Source organism: Hypanus sabinus, chromosome 21 (assembly GCF_030144855.1).
Source record: "Hypanus sabinus isolate sHypSab1 chromosome 21, sHypSab1.hap1, whole genome shotgun sequence".
Classification (NCBI taxonomy): domain Eukaryota; kingdom Metazoa; phylum Chordata; class Chondrichthyes; order Myliobatiformes; family Dasyatidae; genus Hypanus; species Hypanus sabinus.
The window spans coordinates 26858022-26881052 of record NC_082726.1 but is presented as its reverse complement, the minus strand read 5'-3'; the positions used below and the strand labels follow the sequence as shown (position 1 = coordinate 26881052).

Here is a 23031-nt window from a genome sequence, read left to right as displayed (position 1 = left end):
AGATCCTTGTACAGTGTCAATTGTTGATTCAATGATTTCACAGTATGTTTTGACGTATAGTGTGTGTGACAAATAAAGCTAATCTTTAAATCTTTTACATTTTTTCTTACACCCTTTCAGAGTGTTGGGCAACGTCAGCTCTGGGAATTGGAAATCCAAGCTTGCAACCCATACAGTTTACTGTGCATTAATCTTGCAAATTGTGAGCTATCTACTCCACTTCCTGTACCAACATACCAGAACACATCTAAAACCTGTCAAGGGAGTGTGCCAGTTACACTGGAACAGGAAATTTACCTAGTGAGAAAACCTGCTGAGATGTCTCAAACACACTGTACAGCTAGTGAAGACTGTAAATACATGTTATCAGAGCAGGGAAAGGCCACTCTGCTACGTCAGTCAGTAAGACCATGACCAATCTGACTCTGCACCCTCACGGACCTTAGCCTTTCCCCTTTGCTCTGGGTCATGGATATGCATTTTATAATATTTTTATATGACATGATATACAATATAGGAAATAAAGACAGCTATATAGGAAATAAGACAGATATTTTCAACTGTCATACTGTCACAAACACTGATGAAATAATGCGTATATTGATTTTTTTTTATATAGTTTGCCTGGTAGTAATAACTGTTGGGTCAGAGACAGGGTTGAGATTCTCTACACTGCCCATCTGCCTGCAGAAACTTTTACCTACATTCAGAGCAAAAATCTATCTGCTCTGATTCCACTGTCTTCTGTTGTCTCCACCTATCACCTCCCATCTTCTACTGGTTCCATTCTTCCCTCCTCCATTTGCCTATCATGCCTCCTCACCTGGATCCAACTATCAACAGAACTTGCCAGCTGTGTCTCCATCTCCTTCCCTCACCACTTTATAATGAGCACGTCCCCTCTGCTCTTTCAGTCCAGATGTGGAATCTTGACCCAAAACATCGATAGTCAATTTCCCTCACAGATGCAACCTGGTCTGCTGAGTTCATTTTGCTTATTGCTTCAACTTCTAGCATTTGCTGTCTCTTCTGTTTTTATGATTTTATTTAGAGATACAGCACAATGACAGGCCCTTCCAGACCAACAAGACTGTGCCATCCAATTGCACCCACGTGACTAATTAAGCTACTAACCTATTTATCTTTGGACTGTGGGTGTAAACTGGAGCATCTGGAGGAAACCCACACAGTCACGGGAAAACATACAAACTTTGAACGGAGAGTGGCAGAGATGAACCCAGGTTGCTGGTGCTGTAATAGCGTTACACTAACCTAGACTGCTTTTATACCATTACGTCCATATCAGTTTCCAGCAGATCCAATATCCATCAGCTAGGACCCATTTGTATGAAATTTATTGTATTTCCTTGCAACGTAGAAAGTCATTATTCCACTCAATGAGTCTGTGGCTCTTTGAACTATCCCATCAATCCCAATATCTCATCGATGCCCTGGTAACAACATGTGCCCATCAGCTCTCATCCTTCTGCCACCCAACTACAGAATATGGATATGGAATATGGAACCAAGGATATGGGATAAAGCCAGAACATGTGAGAGGAACCAACATGGTCACAGGGAGAATGAACAAACTCCACACAGGGAGCTTTAGAGGAGAGGATTGAACCTAGGCTGCTGGGGCCGTGAGGCAGTAGCACTACCTGCTGAGCCACTGTGCTACCCTGATCCACCCTGACTCCCTGTTCCAAAAAGACAGGAGAATATAGTGGTTAGTAAAATGTGTTACAGCACCAGTGAACCGGGATCAATTCCTGCCGCTGCCAGTTAGGAGTTCATACATTCTCCCCGGCTCCGTGTGGGTTTCCTCCAGGTGCTCAGGATTCCCCCCCCACAGTCCAAGGACATGCTGGTTGGTTGGTTAATTGGTCAATGTAAATCATCCTGTGATTAGGCTAGGATTAAATTGGAAGATTGCTGGGTGGTACAGCTTGAAGGCCCGGAAGGGCCTAGACTGCACTGTATCTCGAAAAATAATTAAATAGATAAATGAGATTCAAACAGATCCTGAACAAAAGAAATTTTCTAGATGCTGGAAATCTTGAACAACACACACAAAATGCTGGAGAGACTCAGCAAATTAGGCAACAATGGAAGGAATAAAAAGTTGACACTTCATTTATTCCGTCCTAGTGAAAAGCCTCAAACAGTGTTTCCAGGTCAGGTGGTATTTCACCCATAAGTCTTTCAGGGCTCTCTATTGTACTTGGTGCTCCCAGTGTAGCCTCCTCTACATTGGTGCGACCCAGTGCAAACTAGGGATTTTATCATCAAGCATCTTCAAAAGCCACTGAGAGATCTTGCAAAAGACTGGAGAAGTTCTCTAACTTCCCACCCTCTAACTTCTCTACCTTCCTCCTTATCTTTTTCCATTCCCCATACTGGTTGCCATCTCACCCTTTCTTTTCTCATCATCTGCTCATCATCTCCCTCTGATGCTCCTCCTCCTCTTTCTTCCATGATGCACTGTCTTCTCCCATTATATTCCTCCTCTTTCAGCCCTTTACCCATCCATCACCTCCCCATTCACCAACCTTCACCCTCAACTGATCTCACCTGCCAGTTTATACCCCTCCTCTTCCCACTACCCTCTTATTCTAACTTCTGCTCCCTTCCATTCCAGTCCTGATGACTTGAAAAATGTTCACTAAGAGAAAACACTATTCGGGAATTGTCTGCTCATTTAACATCCACTTGAGGAATGAGATCCAGCTCCGGTGTAAGAAATAATCCAAAATATGGCACCTCAAAAAGAACAGCTTTGCTTCAGCATGGTGCTGGAGAATCAGCTTGGAACTTTACATTCTGACCTTTGGAGCAGACTTTGAACCAACAACATCTGAATTATAATTTATAATTAGAAAAACCAAACAATTATGTGAACATGTGTGGAATGTGCTAATATTGAACAACATGGTCCTTTGTTTTTATGCACAAACACAAGAGTTTCTTCAGATGCTGGAAATCCAGAATAACACACACAAAATACTGGAGGAACCGAGCAGATCAGGCAACATCAATGGAAAGGAATAACGTACAGATGTTTCAGACCAAAGCCCTTCATTATAGGCGCTGCCTGCCCTGTTGAGTTCCTACAGCATTTTGTGTGTGGCATTGTTTTAAATTGTAAAGCTCACCAAATGTAAGGATCATTTCATTCTTTTCTGTACCAGTTTTCACCTTTGCTGCCCCTTTTTATGCCTTCCATTTTCTAAAGAGCACTGCTTGCAGCTTGCTCCCTATACTCACCCTGGTTCCTGGCTACCTATCCACTCCCAGGTCTGTCAGTCTACCACGTTTTCTCAATCTTATAAATAATGCAACAAGAATATGACGATAAAACCATAAGACAAAGGAACAGAATTAGGCCATTCAGCTCATCAAGTCTGCTCTGCCTTTCCAACCTGGCTGGTTTATTATCCCTCTCAACCACATTCTCATATATTTTTCCAGTAACCTTTGATGTCCTTACTAATCAAGACTCTAATAATCTCCACTTTAAATATCCCCAATGGCTTGGCCCCCACAGAGGTCTGTGGCTATAGATATCACAGATTCACCACCCTCTGGCTAAAGAAATTCCTCTTCATCTTTGATCTAAAGAGATTAATTTCTATTGTGAGGCTGTGTCCTCTAGTCCTAGACTCCCTCACTATAGGAAATATCCTCTGCACGTCCATTCTACCTAAGCTTTTCAAATCTAACCTATTTGATAGGTTTCAAGAACATAGGTGCGTAATATCCTTTAATTCGGAACTTACTGCTTGAAAATGTATTTAAAAAGAAATTGGATCACTACTTAATGGAATAACTTGCAGAGAAAAGAATAGGCAAGTGGGACTAAATGATAACTTATTTAGAGATCTCTCATAAGCATAATAGGCTGACCAGCCAATTTTTGGTTGTATGGTTTTTGACTCTAAAGTAGGATAAAAACAATGTGCATTTTTTTGTCACTAAATTTTTAAATTGATGGTTCTTTATACTGAGAATGCAGAAATGTGTTCTTAATGCAAGAAATCTTCAGTCATATTAAATGAGATATTTGCATATTCATAACACAGCTTGACTTCCCTTGGTTAAGTCTCCCTGTGCTCATCAATTTCTCCACAGAGAAAAATACTGTCTGGGATTTACTTATGAGGTTAGATTGTAATGAACATTAATTTTTTTTTAAATCCTTCTGCTTCATAAAGTAAATGTACATTCTATATAAAGAGGCCACCTATTTAGGTTGTTGCCGAGGCAATTCTTCTTCTCTTAGGGGATTGTGAGTCTTCAGAATTCTCTTCCTCAAAGGAGAGTGCCTGAATATTTTGAGAGGTAGATGGATTCTGCAGGCTACCATCTGTTGATAGAAATGTGGAACTGGTCTTGCTGTCTCAGTAAAACTGTCAACACGACCAAAGTCCTCACTCACCCAGGACGTTTCCCTTTCTCCTCCCTCCCTCAGGCAGAAGACTCAAAAACATAAAAGCATGTACTACCTGGCTCAAGGACAGCTTCTACTCCTTCATTACAAGACTATTCAATGAGGACTTGTCCTCACAATCTACCTCGTTATGATCTTTCACAATATCGTTTACCTGCACTGCATTTTCTCTGCAGCTTTCCTACTTTGTTCTGTTTTAATACACCGAATAACGATCTGATCAGTATGCAAGACAAGCTTTTCACTGCATCTTGGTACATGTGACATTAATAAATCCAAGCTACTCTATCAACTAATAACTTATTGAGCGATGGAGAAGTTTGAAGAATCGTGTGGCTTTCACCTGCTCCTATGATCATATATTGATTTAATATGTATTATTCAAATGAAGACTTTCAAATCCTAGAGACTAGATTACCAAAATACTGGTTGAAATTCCAGTGTCATTCCCTATAAAAGCAATATATTTCTAAAGTATCATAAAACCAAGGCCATAAATATGGTCAGCAAGAGGGCTTGAGAATCTCATATAACTTACACAAAATGCTGGATGAACTCAGCAGGTCAGATGTTAGTTATGGAGAGGAATAAACAGTCAATGTTTTGGTTTGAGATCTTTCATCAGGACTCTAAAGGAAAAGGGAAGAAACCTGACTAGTGAGAAGATGGGTAGGTGGGGAAGCAGAAATGATTCCTGGAAAAGGTAAGGAACTGAAGAAGAAGGAACCTGATAGAAGAGAAGAGTGGACCATGGGGGAAAGTGAAGAAGGAGTGGCACCAGAGGGAGATAATTGGCAGGTGAGGAGAAAGAAGGGGTAAGAAGAATGTGGAATGGAAAAAGAGAGAAGGGGGAGGGAAGATATATTACTGGATGTTAGATAAATCGATGTTCATGCTGTCAGGTTGGAGGCTAGCCAGACAGTATACCACCATTTCCTCAACATATCATGAGATTCTTGTAAACACAAGAAGTTCTGCAGATGCTGGAAAGCCTGCAAGTTTTCTGTGGTCATCTGCTGAATCTGGTGCTCCTGGTGTGGCCTGCTCTACATTAGTGAGACCTAACATAGGTTGAGGAATTGCTTTGTCGAATATCTTCGCAAGGACTGTAACAAGCAGGATGTTCTGGTGGCCAACTTCTTTAATTCCTCTCCCCTTTTCCATTCCTGTGTGTTGGTCCATGGACTTCTCTACTGCTATGATGTGGTCAGTCTAAGGATGGAGGAGCAAAGCTGGTGGTCCAGGTCGACATTTATTATTGAATTAACATCACAGAAAGAGATCATGGTCATTATACTTTAGTTTTTGTGAAAACTGTGCACAATCAGCAGCTATGTTTCCTAGATTACAACAATGGGTTCATTTCAAAGTACATTGGCTTGAATTCAAAAGAAAGAAATTGTATTTGCATAATATCTTTATCCTCTCTTTCTAAACTGCATTGCTTCTGAATTACACCTTCCCTTCTGCAGTTAATACATACACAGCAAAGTCCCACAAGCAGTAGAAATAATTCCTTTCACAGATATTAGCTGAGGTACATCTCCTTAGGATAAAGTCAACAGCCTGTCAGAACTAGACTGAATCACCCTCCAATCCAGGGGGCTGCCAGAGTGAAAAAAAATTAATGATTTTTGAGACTAAGCTATTGAATTTCATTTCTTATTTTGCTTCTTGGTTTACTGTTAAAACTAATCAAAAACCCAAGCAACAGAGTTTGAAGCAGTTTAATTTTCACTCATCAAAGAAGTGCTGGCCTCCTCAATCTTGCTGGTAATGAGAAACCTGTCAATAAATTTACTGCAGCCTCATCTGTATCAGAGACACTCAGTGACTATACCAACAAAGAAAACACAGGGGAAGCTCAGCAGTTCCAGCAGCATCTAGAGATGAAGATGGACAGCCAATGTTTTAGGTTGAGAACTGAGATGTCCTTCCTCAGTCTAGATGAAGGGTCCCAACACAAAATGCCAACTGACCATTTTTCTTCATCTGTGCTGCCTGATCTGTTGAGTTCCTTCAGCACTTTGTGTGTTGCTCCATATTCCAGCATCTATAGTCTTTTGTGCACTTGGTTTGTGGCAGGTGTCAGTAACTTCGCTGTCTAATCAACTGTTAATAACCACAGTTCTTCTTCAGACAGAATAGCAAGAGCAACACACACAAAAAGCTAGAACTCAGCAGGTTGCTTCCTCAAAGCTACAGGAACAATATGCCATCACTGTTCATCTTCAGCTACACAGTTGTTGTTAGTTTTCTATGCACAAGGATATGCACATAGTGCCCAAAAGCATCTGACTACGTTTCTTTCTACAAGTGATTCGTGACCTAGTGTTTACTGCATTTTCTACTATTATTTTTCAGTACATCTAGAGCCAATTCACTGAGCTATCATATTAGGCTTTTTTTAACATGTCTTTTTTTGTTCATGGCATGCAAGTGTCATTGGACAGACCAGCATATACATTCAGTGGCCACTTTATTAGTCACCTCGTGTACCTAATAAAATGGCCACTGAGTATATATTCATAGCCTTGTGCTGAAGTCCATCCACTTCAAGGTTCGACGTCTTGTGAATTCAGAACATACTCTTTTGCACACCACTGTTGTAGCAAGTGGTTATTTGAATTCCTGACACCTTTCTGTCATCTTGAACCAGTCTGGCTGTTCTACTCTGACCTCTCTCATTAACAAAGTGTTTTTTTTCCCCCACAGAACTGCCACTCATTGAATGTTTTTATCTAAATGTGTCATACTGTAAGCATGCTTACATCTCTGTAAGCATGCAACTGTTATGCATGAAAATCCCAGGAGATCAGCAGTTTCTGAGATACACAAACCACCCCATCTGGCACCAACAGTCATTCCATGGTCAAAGTAACTTAGATCACTTTCCTTCCCTATTCTAATAGTTGGTTTGAACAACAACCAAACCACTTGACCATGTCTTCATGCTTTTATGCTTTGAATTGCTACCACATGATTGGCTGATTAGAGATTTGGATTAATGAACAAGAGTAAAGTAGCCAATGAGTGTCTGTCACCCTGAACGAAATACAGAAACTGCTAGTAAGTTCAGCAAGCCTGGTAGTAACTATGCAGAAAAAAAACATTCCTACTGAAAACCAACTTTTATGCCACTTTATCCCAATTTTGTTAAAGGACGGCAGCCCTGAAACATTGGCCATTTCTCTTCACACAGATTCCACTTGGCCTGCTGAGCTTTCCCAGCATTTCCTGTTTTTATTTCAGATTTCCAGCATCTGCAGTTTTTATTTATTTTCATTTGTTGTCCTGACCTGATTTTTTTGTGGCCCACTTGCACTGGCCAGTTTTCTGTACCACTTTAGAGGGCTGAGTATGGATTCACATATAGACCAGACCAGGAGAAATCTTCCAATCTTCAACTTCATAAACTCCAGTTCTTTATTCATATTCCCACCTTCTCCTCCAATCAGGTCATTTATTGAAACTGGCTCCATCATTATAAAAATTAAAATCCCCCTTGTTTTTTGGTTCCCATCATTGTTTCACCTCACCTCTCCACCCCAATAATCTCTTGTCCTATCCATCCCTCTCTCCATATCCCCTCAATGGTGGACAGATCTGAGACTCAGCCTAATGTTTCTCTCCAAGCCTCTCCCAGCTGTTCTCATCTCCTTCACAAAACACCTGGTTACTCCCTGCTAAGACTACTTCCATAGCTTCCTATCAATATCTATTTATATCACTTTTAACGTTAAATGTGCTATATAAATGCAAATTACTCTAATCAATGGCAATTGTTGGTTGTGGCACCAATATTAGTAATGCTGATTTTAATTCTTGGTGTCTGATTTTTTATAGCTAGCAGCCAGAGAATTCTCCATGGCTCATCTTGTAAGTAATCTGGAAATTGCATTCATTCAGTCCATTCAGTCTGTGCTAGGCCCTAAAATGGAAATTCCAAAAGTTTCCTCACACCCGTGCAAATTATTTTCTCACAAGAGCTATCTCATTCTCTTATGAAGTTGTTAATTTATTCTAGTTCCATCACCCTGTACAGTGAGTTCCACAATTTTTTTTGAAAAAATACCTGAGTCCATTCTTATACGCTCAGTGGCCACTTTATTAGGTATGCCTGCACAGATGACTATTATGCAGATGACTGATCAGCCAACTCAATGCACAAAAGCATACAGGCATGATGAAGACATTCAGTCCAAATATCAGAATGGGGAAGAAATGTGATCTAAGTGACTTTGACCATGCCAGACGGGGTGGTTTGATCAGCTCAGAAGCTGCTGATCTCCTGAGATTTTCACATATGATATTTAGAGTTTACAGAGAATGGTGCATAAAACAGAAAAGAAATCCAGTGGGGTGCCGTTCTGTGGGTGAAAACGCCTTGTCAATGAGAGAGGTCAGAAGAGAATAGCCAGTCTGGTTCAAGCTGACAGAAAGGCAACTGCAGCTCAAATAACCAACTATTACAACAATGGTTTGCAGAACAGCATCTTTGAAATTACAACACCTCAAACCGTGAAGTGGCTGCGCTACTGCAGCAGAAGACTATGGACTTCCACTCAAAGAGCACTTCATTAGGCACAGGAGGTACCTAATAAAGTGGGCACTGAGTGTCAACCCATTCTTCAATGAGACCTACTCCTTTTAACCATCTTGCATGAGCCACTTATGTTAACTCTTCAACCTTCTTTGCTTCAAGCAAAACAACTTCAACGACTCCAGTGAAACTTTGCAGCTGAAATCGTTTTTCCTTGGAACCATTCTAGTCAACTTGACTGAAATGATTAAGCCTTCAGATCACCAGCAAGCATCAACAATGCAGAACACACTGGAACACAAATGAATTCACAGAAAATAAAAAAACAACATCTTTCCATTGAATTAACAGTGTTGTGTTTGGCACAGATAACCTGGAGCAATTTAAAAAGAACATAATCTCCGAGTTGTGGAGACATACCCAAACATTCTCACAGTTTATGACAATAATGGAACCCTTGATTAGATTACAGCCTTGTATTCACTCCCAAGTATCTATTATTCACCACGATTTTACACGATATTGAATCAAGAATATGTCTGCAAGTAAAACTGACAGCATTAGTATCAGGTTCAGCAGCGGTGCCTCACTATTCAGTAGTAATGCTAACAAGATTCCTGCCGCAGGATCTCTCTACCTGCGAAGCAGTGTTTTGAGATGATAGGGAGTGCTTACCTTCTCCTGATACTGCCTCCGAGAGGAGTCCAAAGACTGGATGAGAGCTGTGGCATGGCCGATGAACATGGCGTAGCAAGTAGCCCCGACTATCATACTGAGCATGGTCAACCAGACATCAGACATGCCAACCGGAGCCTGTTGCCCATACCCGATGCACAGCATGTGGCTCATGGCTTTGAACAGTGCATACGAGTATTGCTTTGTCCAGGAATCATCCTGTGAGGGAAAGCAAACCAGAGAATTAGCAATTTTCTTCTATTTATTCAATGGTACAGTATATACCTCACAAGCAATGCAAGTATCTATTATTCAGCCCTGGAGCTGCAAGGTCTATCATATTGATGGGTCTGGAGTTACACATTGTCCATAATGGATAGGAACAGAATTCCTTTGATGACTCAGCCAGTTCCATCATAGGTATAGCTCCTCCCACAATCTAATGAGGTGATTTCTCAGGAAGGCAACATCCATCATCATGGATCCCCATCATTGAAGCCGTGCCCTCATGGACCAGAAAATATAGGAGCAGAATTAGGCCATTTGGCCCATCAAGTCCGCTCCGCCAGTTCATCATATCTGATACAATTTTCCTTGCAGCCCCAATCTCCTGCCTTCTCCCTGTATCCCTTCATGCCCTAAGATTGATAGAGTTTGATAGATACCATTCAGGGATCTATCAAACTCTGCCTCAAATATACATAAAGACTTGGCCTCCACAGCCACCAATGGCAATGAATCCCACAGATGATACTACTGTAATGTTGCCATCAGCCGGGAAGTACAAGAGCCTGAAGACCAAATCCTTGAGGTTCAACAACAGCTTCTTCTTCACTGCTAACAGATTCTTGATTCTTGAACTGACTGACCCAATATTACCCCGGACGATATTTCTTTTTTTCTCTCTCTCAATCCTGAACCAGCATTGAAATGTTAGCTTCATTGCCTATTTTTGTGCATATATAAGTAATTTCTAATTTATGTGAATTTAAGTTTATGTTAAGTTGCATCTGTCAGGTTTGTAAGGTGTTGTACTGCTGAGAAATAGTTAATTTTCATGGCATTTATACCCTGTGTGTGCATGCCTAAGACAACAATAACTTGGACTTGAACTAGTGAACCAGGTGGATTTTTATGGCGACCCGTAATATCCTTGTTAAAATGACTAATATTTTTTTTAATCCAGATATATTTAACAATGGTGGGATTTAAACTCATGTATCACTATCAATATTCCAGAACACCAGTTTTTTGTCGCCACCTGTAGAGTAGATAGGTGTTAACTTTTACTTTAGAGCTTAGAGTAGAAAATAGAGGCATGACCTATTAGAGGTATACAAGGTATGCAGATGTAGAGTGGAAACACATACTCTTTTTCCACAAAAGGAGGTACTAAAAATAAGAGAGCAAGGGCTTTTAAGTCAGAAATGAGAGATTTGATCGGGCTATTAGGGGCGGCTTCTTCATGCAAAGGGTCAACCTTATTTGGAATGAGCTGCCAGAAATAGTTGTAGAGGTGGGCACGTTAGCAACATTTAAAAGCCGCCTATATAGGTGAATGGCAACAACACACAAAATGCTGGAGGATTTTGTGGGTGTTGCTTTGTATTTCCAGCATCTGCAGATTTACTTGTGTTTTTAGAAGTACAAGGGCAGGAGACGTGGGCAAACGGGACCAGCTTACTGGGCAGCACAGTTGGCATGGATGAGTTGGGCCTAACCATCTGCTCCCATCCTGTATAACTCTATGACTAAACCTAAACGTCCTCTAAACAGACTCAAAGAGGCAGTAATAATTTCTGCAATAGAGAGTGCGAAGAAGGAGATAATGTTCCACACTGCATATCGCATTCCCTGTTACAATGGACACGGAGAGCAGCAAGCAGTCAGAAGCATAAACAATTAAACTGTAACTTTTGTTCTCCTTCTGTCCCCATCAGACACACATCTACTGCCCAACCCCTCCTACTACGTGCTGCAGTGCAGTTCAATGATAGGCTAAAGTACAGTGGCAGAGACCTAGATTCAATCCTAGCCTCAGGTGTTGTCTGAGAATGTGTTTGCACATTCTTCCTGTGACTGGGTGGATTCCCTTCAGCTGCTCAAATTCCCTTCCACATTCCAGAGACATCTGAATGGTAAATTAACTGTACACTGTCAATTTCCCTCACAACCTATGTCTGTCCCCTACCACCCACCCACCCCATCTTCTCCCTCGCTTGGTCTCACCTATCACCTGTGAGCTTGTGGTCCACCCCTCCCCCACACCTTCTTATTTAGGCTTCAGCCCACTTCTTTTCCAGTCCTGAAGAAATTTTTCAGTCTGAAACTTTGACTCCCCTTGAGGGGACTGTTTATTCCCCTCCAAAGATACTGCTTGGCCTGCTGAGTTCAATCAGCAATTTGTGTGTGTTGCTCAAAATTGCCCTTATTATATAGGCGAGGGGTTCAATGTATGGGGAGTTCAGAGTCATACAGCACAGAAACAGAACTTTCTCTCCACCTTATCAAGGCTACAGCTCTGTCTATTTACACTAACCCTATTTGTCTGAATTAGGTCCATATCCTTCTCTCCAAGTGTCTGTCTAAATGCCTCTTGAACATCGTGATTGTATGTATCTTCTCTGGCAGTAAGTTCCAGAAATGAACCACTTACCGTGCAAAAAACTACTCCCTTCAAATCCCTGTTAAAACTCCTTCCTCACACTTTGAACCTTTGCTCACTTGTTTAAATACCCCATCAGTGGAAAAAAGATTATTTACACTCTCTATGCCTCTTATAACTTTATATCTCTATCAGATCACCCTTCAGTCTCCTTCACTCTAGGGCCAACAGGCTCAACCTATCCAGTCCCTCCTCATTACTAAAGTTCGCCAATCCAGGCAGCTCCCTGGTAAATCACCTTTGCACTCTATCCAATACAACCACATCCTTTGCAGTTTGACTATAAGATCATCAGACAGTGAAGCAGAGTTTGGCCATTCAGCCCATCCAGTTTGTTCCTTAATCAGCCTAAAGCTATTGAAATCAACCTTCCCCAATTCAATTTTTGTTTTTATGTTCTGTTAAGATCTCCGTCCTCATGGCCTGATCTCTTCAACTGCAGTATGGCCATCAATCCTTAGTACAATGAGGAGTTAGGAAGAATAGGTCAGGAACATGACCTGGCAAGAGGTAACTCAGTTGACTAAAGGTCAACAGGTGCAGATTTCAGTATTGCAGTACATTGTGTGGCCTAGTGTACTATGCTAGAAGTATGCATCCCTGAGGACATACCTCCTTTCCAGCATAATTCTTCCACACAGAAGCAGTGAATCTTTGGGATCCCCTACACATGAGGATTGTGGAGGTTAGATCATTAAAGGTATTTAATGAGGAGGTGGATACATTTTTAAAGGATCAGGAAATTGAGCTATGGTGATCTAGCCCAGGACAGAATCAGAATCAGATTTATTATCACTGACTTAGATGACGTGCAAATGAATCAGAGTAGAAAGACAGAAAATTACTATAAAGTACAAAGTTAAATTAATAGTGGACATGATAACCCGATGGTTAGCACCAGTGATCATCAATTGGGGCTTGACTGGTAGGGAGTCTATATGTCCTTCCCATGACTCTGTGCTCCAGTTTCTTCCCACATTCCAAAGACATATGATCAGGGTTAGTGAGTTGTGGGCATTCTATGTTGCTGCCGGAAGCATGGCGACATTTGCAGCCTGTCCCCCAGTACAATCCTCAGACTGCTGTTGTCATATCTGACACATCTCACTGTACGTTTTGATGCACACGTGACAAATAAAGCTCATCTAATTATTTTAATGCAAAAACAAAAGGAATAACAAGGTTGATTTCATAGGTTCATAGACTATTCAGAAATCTGACAATGGAGGATGTGTGGTGGGGCCAATTGGCCTGCTCCTGCTCTTGTCCTTTCCATTACGATTCTACAGCTCTTAAAAATCTGTAACGAATAAATTCTTACCAATGTTGTTGAAAGCATAATAGGTATATTTAGTGCTCTATCCTCAAAATGCTCCATTAGTTTAAGTAAATTAACATCAAAAAGGAATGTCTTCAAAATTGAAAAGCATTTATGACATTGAAAACCATTGGTTCAACAGACCTATGTGCATAGTTTTGTCTTACTTGAATTCAACAATCCTTACAGTCATTGTTGTGATTATACCCCAATAAGAAACCTTTCGCCCTACACCTGGTCTAGTCCCCCCCCCGTGTACGTGTACTTCATTTTCCTGCGGGCGAGCATATCAGCGAGCAGCCAATATTTTTTAACCCTCCATTATTGTCATCTTCCCCTCCATAAACCTGACTAATTCAGCAGAGACATGAAACAAATAAAAGCAAAATATATTGGTAGTTCTCCTCACATGTAGAGCAGTCCACGTAAGGATGGCAAGTTTCCCTTTTGGCGGACAGAAGGAAGGACATTTGTAAGCCAGATGGGCTTTTACAATAATCAAGTCATTTCACGGTCATCAGGACTGATTCTAGCTTTTTAAAATTGCAGATTTATTCCATTATTTGTATGTTAATTCCCCAGCTGCCATGATAGTATTGGAACTCACATCCCAGTGTCAATACCCAGGTCTCTGTATTCTGGTCTTGTAACTGAACTATTATGCCAACCCGCTGCTGAAGGGAGCTAGCAAGCTACTCTGTGACAATGATGGGAATAAATGTACTGCAGAGCCTGCCAGAGATGAGCATAGGTTATGAAAAAAGAAATTGAAATTGGAATAAATAATGATTAATACTGTTACATATGCGTGGAGCAAGAACGACAGTGGAACAGTAGGAAGCAATGTCTTTAGTCATGTTAACCACTGTAAATGTTGGGCAACTTGCAGTGCGGGAGTGTCAAACCGAGCCTGCCGAGATGAAAAGTCTCAGAATGGAACATCATTGTGTCAGCTTTCTGCACAACAAAGATTGATTTAGTTGTCTGTGGAAGGACTCTACATATACATCAGAACATATAGTGAAATGCGTAGTTTGCACTCACAACTAACACAACCTAAGAATATGCTGGTGACAGCCAACATGTTCCAGCTCCAACAGAGTCCGTACACAATGCTCCCAGAACAACACAAGCAGCAACAATCGCAGAACAACATCAAAATAGGCTCCTTTCCTCCCTACTACTCACCCACCTACACACACAATACTAATAATCCTCTGACTCCAGGTTAGGTCATTTTCTTGACTCCAGCCTTCAATAGACTCCAGGCTTGCAGACTGTGAGACCCAGGATATCACACATTGTGTCTCAGCTTCTTTACTTGCTGACTTCAGTCTTTGTCCTTTGGGCTTCGATCTTTGGAATTAACTCCATCAATTGTCAATGATGGGACCCTCAACTCCAGAATTCGAACTCTGGGCTCCCAAACTGCAGGCCTCAAATTCTGAACTCCCCAACTCGTCAACATAGCGGATCATTGTCCCTCACACCCACAGGAGCTCTGATCCCAGGACTCCCTGACCGTGGGTTGGGGGGAGGGGGCATCAGTCCTTGTCCTTGCCAAGAGTGCTTCATCCACAGCACTTGCCCACCCAATATCTGTCCATGGATGCCAGTTGTTGCACATCAACATCTCTAGCCTTTGAGTGCAGAATGTAGAGTGCAGGCCTAGATCACGGCCTGATGTCTAACTCCCCTGACATCTAACCTGACCCATAACTCCCCTCTCAGTCACAATGAACATTAAAAACAACTACATCTGCGTCATGACCTTGATGGAAATGGCAACTCGGTGCCATCTTGGCCTGAGAATACTACTGATAGAGCCAAAATATGTACCTATTAATCTGCGCCCTGCGCTCAGCCCATGGGAAGAGGAAATGGTGGCATATTCATTTCACTCCATAACTTCTAATGTGGTCCTACCGATATCTTGTATAGCTTGCAGGGGCTCCTTGAAAGTGGTGACACAGTTAGACTGGGTGGTTAGGAAGGTGCCAGGTATGCTGTCCCAACTCCTGTCGTCCACACCCTGACCAAAGATGACTAGCATACCTGGCACTCCTTGTCTAACTGTGTCACCACTTTCAAGGAGCCCCTGCAACACTAGGTCTCTCTGTTCTACAGCAGTCTGCTGAGCCCCACCATTCACTGGGTAAGTCCTGCCGTGGCTTGTCTTAACAAAATGTAGCACCTCACGTTTATCAGAATTAAACTTCATCTGCCATTCTGTACTCTTTGGCCCAGTAGAGCAAGATCCCACCGTAATATCAAAAAGCCTTCACTGTCCATTATGCCACCAATTTTAGAGTCATCCACAAGCTTATGCCATCTGTATTCATGTCCAAACCATTGATATAAATGATGAATAACATGGACTCAGCACTGATCCATGTGGCACACTGCTCTACCACCAACCCTTAAGCCAGATCTGTATCCAAATGGATAGCTCGCCCTACCTCCCAAGCTATCTAATCTTTAGTCCATGTGGGATGAAGGACATCTAAGGTTGGAAGACTGTCAGTGTGGGTGGAAGGGACGAAAGGGGGCTTGTTCTGATTTTGTTGCTTGTTGTATTCTGTTGTGTTCTGTGCTGTTTTTCCAAGCATTGTGGACATGCTGTATTGGCACCAGAATGTGTGGCATCATTTGAGGGCTGTCCCCAGGCATCATTTGGTCGTGCTGGTTGATAATGCAAATGATGCATTTCACTGGATGTTTCAATGTACATGTGATAAATAAATGAATCTGAATCCAAATATTCCAGGCTCTAGAGCCACACAAATTATTGGCATTGTGTGAAATAGTCTACACTGACAAAGAATGTACTCAACACTTCAAGATCTACCACTTTGCAGAGGATAAGTTTAAAACATAAGATGAAAACAGACATTTTGGGGGAGCTCAAACAATCAAGCAGCAGCTATAGGAAGAGGAACTAGTTACCTTCAGGCTGAAGAATATGAGAACTCAGGAAGAGAGAAAGCAGGTCTAAGCAGCAGAAAGGGAGGGAAGGACAATGGGTGGAGTTGAGGGTATGTCTGATGTAGGGTGAAGTAAGAGGGACTTGAGGGGGTAACTTCACACAGAGGATGGTGTGTAAATAGCATGAATGCCAAAGAAAGTAATTGAGGTAGATACAATAACAACATTTAAAAGTCACTTGACCAGCCACATAGATAGGAAAGAAAAATGAGAGAAGATATTTCAGAAACATATAAGATTATGGAGAGGATAGATAAGATAAAAGCAGGAAAGGTGTTTCCGCTGGTTGGTGAGATAAAACCAGTGGGGAGCAGATTTGGGATAGAGTTGAGAAGGAACTGTTTTTTCCAGAGAGCTAAGAATGTGAAATTCTCTACCCATGGAAGCAGCAGCGGCTACCCCATTAAATATATTTCAGACAGACAGAGTTTTGTATAGTAGGGAAATTCAAGGTTATAGGGAAAAGTCAGGTAGTGAAGTTGAGTCCATGGCCAAATCAGCCATAATCTTATTGAAAGGCGGAGAAGGTTTGACTGGCCAGATGTCTTCCTCCTGCTGGCGAATTATCTGAACATCATGAAGGCATGACTTGATTTGGTGGGGGAAGAATGTAGGGTTCTCAGATTATTAACCGTATGTTAACTGCTAACTGCATATATAAAATGGCTTCTTTGTGGGTAACTGATGAGGTAGTGCTCTGTTTAGTTGGAATGCTTGGGTTATAATTATTGATAACAGAGCAACTAACTAATGGTAGCAATGTTGTTCTGCCTGTATGTGTGGGAACCTGGAGTGAGCGAGTGAGTGGGTATTTTTCAGGAGGAGAACTGAAGAGGAAGGATGTGCTGGATGTGCTCTGGTCGACCACCGAGGGTGGTCCCAGGTGGCGGATTGAGGAGGTTGGAGAAGATCGAATAGTGGACCGAAGACTTCGAAATTGAGCTCCAACAATTTGTGCACGAATTGATTGAACTCTGATAAGTTTTGGCTCCTCTTCTTTTCTTTCTATATTGTATCGCTATTAATTACCTAGTTCTAGTAAGATTTATAAAGTGTACTCTGTAAACGTACATGGTGTGCTGTCTGATATTGTGTGTGTGTGTGAGTTTGTATCAGTGTGCACTTCACAGTATCCATGCAAACGGGAGACACGGTTTGGCGGGTGGACGGATTTTCCCCTAGACATACATAAGACGAAAGCGTGGGCATTACATGTAACATTCTTATGTAAAGTTTTAGAGAGAGGTTGGCCAAATGCAGGAAAAAGGGAGTAGCTCAGATGTGCACTACGAGTGACCTAGGCAAAAGAGGCTGGTTTCATGCTGCACGACTCTCCTCTTCAGAAGTACTTTGTCAGCTATAAAACACTTCTGTGACTTGTACAGATGCCGCATAGGTTATTCTCAATATCCTCTCTATGCTACAGTGTCTTTCTTACTGCTTCTAGCTATTTAAAACTGCAAATTTATTCCATTGTTTGAATATTACTTCCCGAATTGCTGTGATAGTACTGGAACACACATCCTTCAGTCAGGTCTCTATATACTAATCCAGTAATTTAATTACTGTACAAGAGAAAATCTGCAAATGCTGGAAATCCAAGCAACACACACTAAATGCTGGAGGAACTCAGCAGGCCAGCAGCATCTATGGAAAAGAGTACAGTCAACATCTTGGTCCAAGACTCTTTATCAAAACTGGAGAATAAAAGATGAGTAGTCAGAGTAGGAAGGTGGAGGAGGGGAGAAAGAAGTACAAGGTGGTGTGCAATAGGTGAAACTGGGAGAGGGGAGGGGTGAAGTAAAGAGCTGGGAAGCCAATTGATGAAAGAGATAAAGGGCTGGAGATGGGGGAATCTGATAACAGAGGACAGAAGGCCATGGGAGAAAGGAAAGGGGAAGGAGCACCAGAGGGAGGAGATGGACAGGTAAGGAGATAAGGTGAGAGAAGGGAACAGAAATGGGGAATGGTGAAGTGGGGGGGGGGGGCAATTACAGAAGTTTGAGAAATCGATGTTCATGCCATCGGGTTGGAGGCTACCCAGGTGTTGATCCTCCATCCTGAGTGTGGCCTCAGCATGGCAGTAGAGGAGGCCGTGGACTGGCATGTCAGAATGGGAACAGGAACTAGAATTAAAATAGGTGGCCACCAGTTGGCCACACAGGAACTAGAATTAAAATAGGTGGCCACCAGGTGGCCACCAGGCTTTTTCTGGCGGACTTAATTACTATGCCAATTCACCCTTACATACCCTCTGAAAGCAGTCAGCAAGCTGCATAGCTGAAGCACAATTGTGCTTCTTTTCTCAGACAGTGAGCACCTAATCTCAAAAGTTCTGCAAACAGCATGAGTTTCTGGTGTAGTACATGAACATGGTCAGACATAAGGAATGCTGGAGGAACTCAGAAGGTCAGGCAACACCAATGGAAAGGAATAGTGTGGACTATTATCTAAATGGGGAGAAGGTTCAAACATCAGCTGTGCAGAGGTTCTTGAGAGTCCTTGTAAGAGGTTCCCAGGTTATAGGTTGAGTCTGTGGTAATGAAGGCAAATGCAGTGTTGGCATTTATTTCAAGATGAATAGATTATAAAAGAAAGGAGATGATGCTAAGCCTTTATAAGGCACTAGTCAGACTGCAACTGGAGCATTGCCAACAGTTTTGGGCTCCATGTCTCAGAAAGGATGTGTTGTCATTGGAGAGAGTCCAGAGGAGGTTCATGAGGATGATTCTAGGAATGAAAGGGTTGACATATGAGGAGCGTTTGGCAGCTTTGGGTCTGTACTCACTGGAATTTAGAAGAATGCGGGGGGATCTCATTGAAACTTACTGAATGTTGAAAGAACTAGATAGGGTGGACGTGGAGAGGATGTTTCCTATGGTGGGGCTATCCAGAATTAGAGGGCCCAGCCTCAAAACTGAAGGGCAAGCCTTTAGAACAGAGGTCAGGAGTAATTTTTTTTAGCCACAGAGTAGTAAATCTGTGGATTGCTCTGCCACAGACTGCAGTGGAGGCCAAGTCCGTGCATATATTTAAGGCGGAAGTTGATAATTTCCTGATCGGTCAGGGCATCGAAGGATATGGCAAGAAGGCGGGTGTACGGGGTTGAGTGGGATCCAGGATCAGCCACAATGGAGCAGACTCAATGGGCTGATTGGCCTAATTCTGCTCCTATGTCTAATAGTCTTATGGTCTTACAGAATAAAGAATCAACTTTTTGGGCGGAGACCCTTCATTGGGACTGGAAAGGAAGGAGGAAGAAGTGAGATATAGAAGGTGGGGGGAGGGAAAAGGAATACAATCTGGAGGTGAGAGATGAATCCATGTGAGAGGAAAGGCAAGTGGGGGGAGGATGACAAGAGAAAGTGGAACATCGTAAGTAGAAAAAGTAAAGGGCTGAAGAAGAAGGAATCTCTGATAGAGAGGAAAATGGACTATGGTAGGAAGAGTATATGTACAGAAAGTGTGTGTGTATGTGTATATATATATATATATACACACACACATACACACACACACATTTACGGTATATAGCATCTTTTCTGAACCTCAGGGATGAAAGCTGTACTCTTTATCTTCTAGAGAGAGCATGGTGATCGCTCACTTGGCACTGCAATAACACCTCCAAAACCTATGACTTTTACCACTAAAAAATGAGGGAAACTTAAAGGGAGAAAGTTTTGTGCAGAGTCAATTTTGCTCCTGTTAATAAAAAAGCAAGCATATATACCAGCAGCCACTAACTCAAAGCTAGATCATCTTCCTTCACACCAATTTGCTTCTTGCCTGTGGTAACTAAGCCACAGACTGAAAGAACAAAATAAATTACCAAATATACAATTGCCCCATAGCTATTTAATTTTAAAACTTTCCTCCCATAGGTTCAAAGTTCAGAAGGCAAATTTCTAGCCATGTTCTTCAGCATAACATTCAAGATAAATCTTAAAATCTTGGAATAGTTATTGGACTAAATGCCAAATTTGCATACAGTCTGTGCTTCAGTGATGTAATTGTCATTTTGGTCATCTTACTTATTTTCCTCCATACATTTCCTTCGGTATGCCTCGGTTAAGTTGGAGGATGCTCTGTTTTGTAAGAACAACCTAATTTCTTTTTAATTTATTCACTCGCAGGACTAGAGGGTCAAGAGCAAGGCCAGCATTTATTGTTTCTCTCTCACTTCCCTTTGGGCCACTGCAGTGCTTCAGGTCAAGGTGCTCTTGGGTAATGAATTCCAGGATTTACAGTTCTGTGGAAAACGCTTAGGCCCATATATATAGCTAGGGTGCCTAACACTTTTATACAGTACTATATTTGTTAATGTGGAGCGGAAAGTGTGTTTGTAAATCTGACAAGAGCAAAAGATGTTGGGACTGGTGAAGGTAGAGCGCCGCAAGAAAGGTATGGGACAGGTGGTAGAGAAGGAGGACCAGTGGCGGGGGAGTGATGTGGGGACCCATACTGTGACTCTATAGAGGAATGAGTGGTAAGGGTGGCATGTGAGGTTCCAGTCAAGCCCTGTATTTTCTCCCCAGGATTATGCATTTAAAGTGAGAGGGATAAAGTTTATAGCAGATGTGCAAGGCAAGTTCTATTTCACTAGAAGGTGGAAGGTGCCTGGATCAGGCTGCCAGGGGCAGTGGCGGAAACAGATATGACAGGGACATCTAAGAGGCTTTTAGACAGGCACATAAGTGAAGATGAAGTTGAGCTTTGTTTGTTATACGTACATCTAAACATACAGTGAAACGTTATTTGCATCAAATCCAATCGGCGAGTATTGCGCTGGTGCTGCCATGCGTCTGGTGCCGAAGTAGAATGCCTGGACTCACTAAGCCTAACCATATGCCTTTGGAGTGTGGGAGAAAACTGTCTAACTTGGAGGAAGCCCACACAGTCACAGGGGGAACATATGAACTCCTTACAGACAGAGATAGTATTCAAACCCTAATATTACAGCTGGCTCGTAACAGCGTTAAGCTAACTACCTTGCTACTGTGCCAACCCCGTGTGCAGGTCATGATGGGCCTGGATTATGTGCGGGCTGAAGGGATTTAATTTAATTTGGAACTGCGTTCTATTCCACTTTTGACCGCTGTTAGTGCAATACTCATCCCCGCATCGAGAGGGTATTCCATGCTCCCAGCTTCTGCTTCATAGGTGGTGGATTCTGACCTTTTCACTTCATCACCCTTCCCTCATTCACCTACCTTCCTCCTCACCTGGTCTCACCCATCACACTCCATCCCATCCATCCCATCCTTCCGATTCTGGCTTTGTCCCCTTTCCTTTCCAGTCCTGATGAAGGGACTCAGCCCAAAATGTCGACTCCACTCATCTCCATAGATGCTGCCTGACCTGCTGAGTTCCTCTAGCTTTTTTGTGCTCTTTCTTTTCCTCTGGATTTCCAGTATCTGTAGAATCTCGAGTCTTTGAGAAAAATGGATAGGTTTTCAGGTATCAGAAGCTGAGTTACTCACTCTACAAGGCTTCCCAACTTTTTTTTATGCCAAGGATCAATACCATTAAGCAAGGGGTTCATGGACCTTAGGTTGGGTACCCGTGCCGAGGATAACCAGTCTCTGACCTGATTTTTCTGCATGATCTGGCTGGCCTCAATGAGGTTCTGTCAATAGATGCCCACCAGGACTTTAATGATGGGATGATAATTCCATTGAATGTCAAGTGTAGCTGGTTAGATATTTGAACCAGAACAAAGCAAAATCCACTTTGCTATACAATTCTCCCTGTGGGGAAGTAATCTAAATAAACATGATGTTAAGTAATAATGCTTGTTGCTGGAGAATGCCTGCCTGTTAAAAAGATCCCTGAAGCAGTAATGCTAACTTATCAGTGCCACATATGGGATTTTAGGTGTGACAGATGTGTTATATGCAAGATTGTCATGATGGAAATGTAGAAACTCATTATCTTCCTTATCAGACTATTTATTGCCCTAATTTAATTTGACATCAATTTAAGACAATTAACTAAGGCAAAGAATTACTTAATGCATTGAGTTATGATCTGGAACACTTTGCCTGAAAGGATGATGAAAGCTGGCTTTCTACTGAAAGAAACATGATAGAACAGGGAAGTGGGAAAAGTTGGATGGTTCTTTGCAAGGTCATGTAAGTCAGTAATACGACATCTGATTCCAATTCCAATTCTGGTGCTCTGTTTTCCTCCCACATCTCAAGGACAAGCTGGCTGTACGGTTAATTGACCAGTGTAATTATCCCAAATGTGGGAGGCTGGTGAGTCTGAGTTATAGACAGAGGTTGGGAAAGCTAGGCCTTTATTTCTTGGAGCATAGGTGGATTTATGAAGCTGTATAAAATTGTGATGGAAACAAATAAGGTGGATCTCTTTCCCAGAGAAAGCAATTCCATGAA

General features: G+C 42.0%; 1 protein-coding gene across 1 annotated transcript in view; it reads right to left on the bottom strand.

The window, feature by feature from the left end:
- hcn4 (hyperpolarization activated cyclic nucleotide-gated potassium channel 4) overlaps positions 1–23031 on the bottom strand; it is a 501153-nt gene that overhangs the window by 175364 nt on the left and 302758 nt on the right. The window contains exon 4 of the mRNA XM_059946189.1: positions 9669–9887. Coding sequence (XP_059802172.1) covers positions 9669–9887 — 219 coding nt within the window. The remainder of the gene's footprint in view (positions 1–9668; positions 9888–23031) is intronic.